The 6570-nt window shown below is 42.7% G+C and overlaps 1 protein-coding gene across 1 annotated transcript in view; it reads left to right on the top strand.

The window, feature by feature from the left end:
- The window catches only part of LOC143103689 (protein phosphatase 1 regulatory subunit 1A-like), a 20656-nt gene extending 14645 nt beyond the window's left edge, over positions 1–6011 (top strand). Inside the window, exons 3-7 of the mRNA XM_076267474.1 lie at positions 1099–1136; positions 2408–2471; positions 3739–3939; positions 5459–5572; positions 5914–6011. Of these exons, the coding sequence (XP_076123589.1) occupies positions 1099–1136; positions 2408–2471; positions 3739–3939; positions 5459–5572; positions 5914–5972 (476 nt within the window). The 3' untranslated portion in view covers positions 5973–6011. The remainder of the gene's footprint in view (positions 1–1098; positions 1137–2407; positions 2472–3738; positions 3940–5458; positions 5573–5913) is intronic.
- Positions 6012–6570: the final 559 nt, after the last annotated feature.

Raw genomic sequence — 6570 nt, 5'->3', positions numbered from 1 at the left:
GGTGCTTCCGTCTGCTCTACTGACTGTACCAGTGGCTGTGAACAGGGTGTGGGGATGAGGGGGGGGCATGATAGGTATCACACCACCATGCTAAATGTTGAGCAGAACTCTTACACAAACGCACACATTAACACTGGGCATACTTGGTGTCTGGGGGTGGACGGGTATGGGGGATAGGTTGCCAGGCAACAAGGTGGTGGTGTCCTGGTAAAAAGAAAAAGGTTGAAAGGCTCTGAGATGGCAAAGAGTTCAGGGGCCGGACTATCAACCCCCGCGGGTTAACTGTGCTCTTGATAAATCGATCCCCTCTTTTAGCCATTCGCTGTTCCAGCACTCTTAGCATGTATGTATGTATGTATGTTGTCCTGTTTCCATTCCCTACCATTTTACATTGATTATAGAGTTGATTTGCTATTGCACTTCCTAGTCCAGTTCCATTAGTATTCCGGTTCGTTGGGCAGCCGTTACGGCTGTCGGTCGGCCCCCGGGCAGCGCTCCTCGGGTTGTGTGGCTACGTGTGTGTGTGTGTGTGTGTGTGTGTGTGTGTGTGTGTGGCTCCTCGGGTTCTGTAGGTACTGCTCCCACTGCCGCTGCCGTTGCTGTTGCCGACGGAGACAGATGTCTAGAGGGGGCATGGGGCATTAAACAGTCTGGGTGGCTGCAAGGTCACCTCAGTGGTGAGAGGAGAGGAGTTGGCAGCAGCACCCTACGGCTGCCCGACAGCTCAGCACTCAGAGGAGCGCATAGGGGACTCTCTAAGGACTGTTCCTGTGAAATGGGTGTTTGTGTATGAGTAAGTGCGTGTGTGTGCGTGTGTGTGTGTGTGTGTGTGTGTGTGTGTGTGTGTGTGTGTGTGTGTGTGTGTGTGTGTGTGTGTGTGCTGTAGCTGTGGCTGTGTGTGTGTAAAAAGAGTAAAAGGGCGTAGATGTGTGTGTGTGTGCATGTGTGTGTCTGTATTAGATATCAGCACATGAAATTGATGCTGGTATATCTCATCCTTTTAAATGTAATCCGTTTTAAGGTAAATGTAATGACATGCATTTTACCCAACCAATGTACTTGCCATTTATGTTCATGTGTGTTTTTTTTTCTTTACAGAGATTGACGAAGACCGTCTTCCCAATCAGCTGTACAAGGTAAAATCATATAATCCTAATCTCATTACCACTAAGAGCCCATTATACCTGCCCTGCGCAGAGTCTAAATGCCAGATGTTGACTTCATGAACTCAACAAGCCATCAAGCCAACTTTACAAGCCATCAGGATGTCATATACTGTACAGGCATATAATAACCCATAAACCTTTTACATTCTTGAGTATCCTCTCTTTTGAGGTTGATTTCCATTTTGTTTTTCATGGGAGTTACAGGAAATTCCATTTTGTTTTTTCATGGGAGTTAAGGGAAATGATGCTTTGCCATAATTGACAGCCACCCCTACATGTCTCAGCTGTAGTAAGCTGATTGGATAGAAACACTTGATTGCTCATAATTGGAACCTCTGATTACTGTTAGTTACACACTGAGGTTGGGTGCTCAAACAACAACAACAGGTGACAACAACAATACACAGACTCTGCTCTGACAAGAGCTCTGTACAGCAGTGTTACAGTTTATCTCGATTGCTTTGACCTGCTTAAAGAAACTGGGATCCACTTGGTCTTCATTAGGTGACCTTCTTTGCACAGCATAAGTCATCTCTTGCAAATGTGCTCACACATTTTCATTGAGTTCACACATTTTTCACACCCTTTTGCAAAACAGTTAACACAGATGTCATTCAAAGACCCCAAACTTGATTTCCCTGTCCTAATCAAAACATCTATTTTGCACCTATCTATCTATGATACACCTGTGTGAATTGCCTTTGCACAATTCTTCAATCAGCAATCATTCATTATTCATAACAGATACCAAGTCTGTTCTGTTGCTATTCACAAGTATGGATCTCAGGCACATTTAGAGAAAGTTCTGTATTGCCTATTTGGTGAAGAAAACAGTACAAAAGCTGACAAGTCCAGGTGTGACAAATTGTAGTTTAATGAAATTTGTCTTTAGATGCTGTAGGTCTTACATTTCCATGACAGTTGCATCTTTGGAGGAATGAATACAGTTTCATTTTTATTCAATACATTTTGTCTTTTTACAGTGTTTCTGATACTAGTACAATGAGAAAGAAATGGCAGACATAGCAAAAATGAAGGCTGAAACTCTTCATTTTAAGAACTATGTTTTGCATTTTGTTGTCCAGTGTTGTCACCACCCCTTATTGAAGTCACACAGTGATTTGACTACAAGATGTGTCACTTTTATCTTGTAATTGTAACATGTAAGCATGGCCATATGTGTTTACTTTACTCTGTAAATGCTGAAATGTTGTAGAAATGTTGGTTGTATGTTTTCACAGCAAGCCTTGTTGAATTCCCCCAGGCAGAGGAGGAAGGGGGCACGAGGGAATCCTACCATGAAAGGTGAGGCACTCCAGTAAAGCTCCCTGCCTCGTGGCTCAGAGCACCGAGTTTATTAATGAACACATCTTGCGGCTTCCCACGGCATAAGAGCATCAAACTGATATATTAATCAGCGCTTGCTGGTGACAGTAGAGGTACGCTGTGTTGATTTGCTCTACACCAGGCCTCCCAGTGTTGCTGATGTTTGATGCATAACAGCACACAAACAACAAGCTAAGAACAAACAAGCCATCTATCATCTGTGTCTACAATGACACAGCAGTGAAGCTGTGCTCATGGGGCCATGACAGTTTACGTTCCATTAGTAAATAACTAGTTTGCTGTGTCTAGCCAAGCTCCATCTTTGGGTTCCATAGTACCACCACCGAAGATGGTGCTTTGTATTGCTATGCTGGTACCAGCATTCAAATGCATCTGTTCTCTAAGAACGATGACCATAGTGATCTAGTGCACCACTGAACTGAATGAGTGCCTGATAAAAAAAAAGCATATATTGGATGCAATCCAAAAGGACTTAGATGTGTTGTCCCCTTACATAAAATGGTTTGATTGCACATGATCAGTGGAACTTAGTAAATTGCCATGATATTTCAAAATGGATGCATCTTCCTCCCTCTGCTCTATAGGGTTACCTCCCTCCCACCTCCTTGAGTAGTCTGTTCATCTGGCACAATTTGAGATAGCACTGCAAAGTCTGTGGAGACAGTGAGAGGCAGTATTCTATGTCATTTATCTGAGAGGGAGACATGATAGATTCATTTTAGTACACTGATCTATGTTGCACCTAAATGCTTAGAAACAAGACAAGAAAAACTGTCCATTACCAATATCACTATTTTATTCTGCAAACCATTTTTTTTTATTCAAAGCAACACTTTAGCAAAAAGGTTAATACATTTCTTTATATCTTTGATACAGTTATGTTTTTGAAAATGTCCTTGTGTATGTCTCTCCATTATTTAATACTGTTGTAACCCCCATCTCTGTGAAGAGTGAGGTGCACCATGAAACCTAATCTTTCTAGTGTAGTGGATTCTCTCTATTCTTTGCATGAAACACATAATAAATGAGCAAAACATGACACATGCATTACACACTCCTATAAACCCTGCAAAACACACACACACACACAAACACACACACACACACACACACACACACACTTTTATATGTATCTTTGTGAATACCAATCTTTGTGAATACCATACAGTTGTTTCAGTGTACAGTTATATGTGTGTGTGTGCGCGTGTGTGTGTGTATTTTGCAGAGCTTCAGTTCCTGGTGGAGCACCACCTGTATCGGCAGCAGCAGGGGGCTGACGAGTGCTCCTCAGAGAGCTGTCTGTCGGACCGGCCCAGCCCTGATGCCACGCCCGCCGGAGAGGAGCTGCCCGAGGACGAGGAGGCCTGGAGCACCGGGGACAACGCCACCAGCGAGGCCTTCGAGAAGCTGCGCTGCCAGATGGAGGGTGAGGAGATGGAGCCAGAGGAGGAGGAAGAGAGAGAGAGATAGATAGAGAGAGGAAGAGGAGCTAGAAGAGGGAAAGAAAGAGGAGAGAGAGAGAGAGGAGGTGGAGAGAGAGAGAGGGGAGAAGAATGAGGAAGACAAGGGAGAGGAGAAGGAGGAGGAAGAGAGAGAGAGAGAAGAGGAGCTAGAAGAGGGGAAAAAGAGGAGAGAGAGAGAAGAGGTGGAGAGAGAGGGGAGAAGAATGAGGAAGACAAGGGAGAGGAGAAGGAGGAGGAAGAGAGAGAGAGAGAAGAGGAGCTAGAAGAGGGGAAAAAGAGGAGAGAGAGAGAAGAGGTGGAGAGAGAGGGAAGAAGAATGAGGAAGACCAGGGAGAGGAGAAGGAGGAGGAAGAGAGAGAGATAAGAAAAAGGGAGAAGAGGAGAGAGAAAAGGGAGGAGGGAGATGGAGAGGTGGAGTAGGATGAGTGAGAGGAGAAGGAGGAGGAAGATGGAGAGGGAGAGAAGGAGGAGGATGAGGGGAACACGAAGAGAAGAAAGAGTAGGAAGAAAAGAGAGGGAATACTGAAATGAGAATAAGAGTGTGTGTTCACCTCTATTATACTCCGGATGCATTTGTACTGTAGGTGCACTGCAGAATGGTCCATTCCTTTGAAAGAACTGCTCATCCTTCCTCCCCATTGAGAAGGGGGGGGAATGGTGAATAGAAAGGAGGAGAGGAAAGAGTGAACATGATGGAGACAAGAGAGACAGAGAGAGTGTGTGTGTGTCTGTGTGTGTGTGTGTGTGTGTGTGTGTTAGAGAGAGTAATGAGGAAAACGTATAGTAGACAAGATAGAGAATCAAGGTCATGGCAGGCGAAGCCCTGGAAGACACAGCAGAAAAAGGAGAGGGGAGAATAGAGAGAAAGAGAGAGAGGGATCAAGAAAAACACATCTAATGGAGCAATGCCTTGGCAGCCTCTCAGATAAGAGTGTGCCAGCTGATTCAAGTTGGCCCTGGTAACAGATAGAGAGAGCTGTGGCAGAAATGGCCCCTGTTGTAGCAGGACAGAAAAGACAGTAGTTACAACCAGCATATTCTTTGCCTCCACTCAAAGCGCTTTGATTGTCTTAGTTTCAACCACAAAGAATCTTTGTCAACACATGATAGTTGAACATGATTATGTGCCATGGCAGATGCAGAAAGCATTCAATCAGACTGTAGAAATTGTGTTGGCAAATTCCATCATCAGCTTTATCTGAGAAATAATTTCCCAAACACATATTGGGGCTGAAGAAAAACTTGAGGAAAAATGGAATACCGGATAAACAAATGTATATTTAATCACACTGTCGATTGTGACAATCCAAGGTGAAAAGGAATAAAACTATATAACAGGGGCAATTGTTTACAGATTTACAATTCATCTAGTTCCCAAGTTTTTTCCATTACCCTATGAATTCTCTTTGAACTAGAAAGCCGTGATTTGTTGCATAAAACACAGAAAGATCTCGTTTTTTTCTGGTGATTGTTTTCTTGCAGAGTTTTCACGGGAGAGCCTATTAGAGGCTGCTGGGGGTATAGAGCTTCCTCTGTCAAAGGAAGAAGTGGCCCCTTCTGTCTCCACGGCAACGTCAACACAAAACACGCAACCAGGTAAATTCTTGTATCACTTTTGGTGAGTAGGGAGTAAACTGATCTGGGAAAAATTTTCAAAGCTCTGATGTGATAATGTGTTGACCTACATATTTTCACACATTTGAATGCAATCCTCTGTTAAAAAAAAAAAAAAAAAGAGTTGCACTCTGTGAGAATCAAAATGTGTCCCAGTTTCTGTTGCATCCCTTTGAGAGATGAAAGAGAGAGAGAGAGAGAGAGAGAGAGAGAGAGAGAGAGAGAAAACATCAACCTGTACTTTCATTCTTGCTCCTTTGTTGTCCTCTGCATTTTTATTTTAATGTAATGCACATGTTTGTGTCTGTATTCTCTATCCGCAGACAGCACTGCATCAGCATCTGAGGTGTCGCAGAAAACCAGTGTGGAAAAGAAGAAGTAGGGTCATTGGGAAGATGCCATTCTGTTCGGATGGAAGCAACCCATTAAGAAGGGATCTTTTTTGACTCCAGTTTTGCCTTACCAGAATTGGAGGAAGAAACCATGATGGCATTTATTTCTTGTTTGTCACGTTTGTTTCCAGTTATGACAGTTGGTTTATTTATTTATATTTTCTTTTTTGTTGTATATGTTGTATATCACTTATTTACTGTAAGTAAAATTGTCAAGCCTTGAAAAACAGGGTATAATTAATATTCTTAAATATTTATTTTGACACACTGACTTTGTTGTTTTATGTGCATCACCTTATTTTCTGCCAGATGTTAAAATTTGGTCAAATAGACGTTAAAATGTTTAACCTTAAACAATAGTATTGAGTTTATTTTCCGACAATTGTCATATTGAATTTATTTTGCAGGAAATGTTGATTACTTAAAATTCTGTCCATTTTAAATCCACTAGTTCTGCTTGCAAACATGCAATATCACTACATCTCAGAGTCAATCCACTGTACCTGCTGTCTGTCATTTACACAAGGGGGTAGGGCCTGATTTAGATTTCAGGGCCTGATTTAGATCTAACAGGAGTCCAGCACACCA

The sequence above is a fragment of the Alosa pseudoharengus genome, unplaced genomic scaffold (genome assembly GCF_046254945.1).
Source record: "Alosa pseudoharengus isolate Yale_2024_CS ecotype anadromous, Long Island Sound unplaced genomic scaffold, YU_APseudo_1.1 YU_APseudo_1.1_scf_5, whole genome shotgun sequence".
Classification (NCBI taxonomy): Eukaryota; Metazoa; Chordata; class Actinopteri; order Clupeiformes; family Clupeidae; genus Alosa; species Alosa pseudoharengus.
Note: the sequence above shows the minus strand (reverse complement) of the source record. Positions and strands in the feature narration are given on the sequence as shown.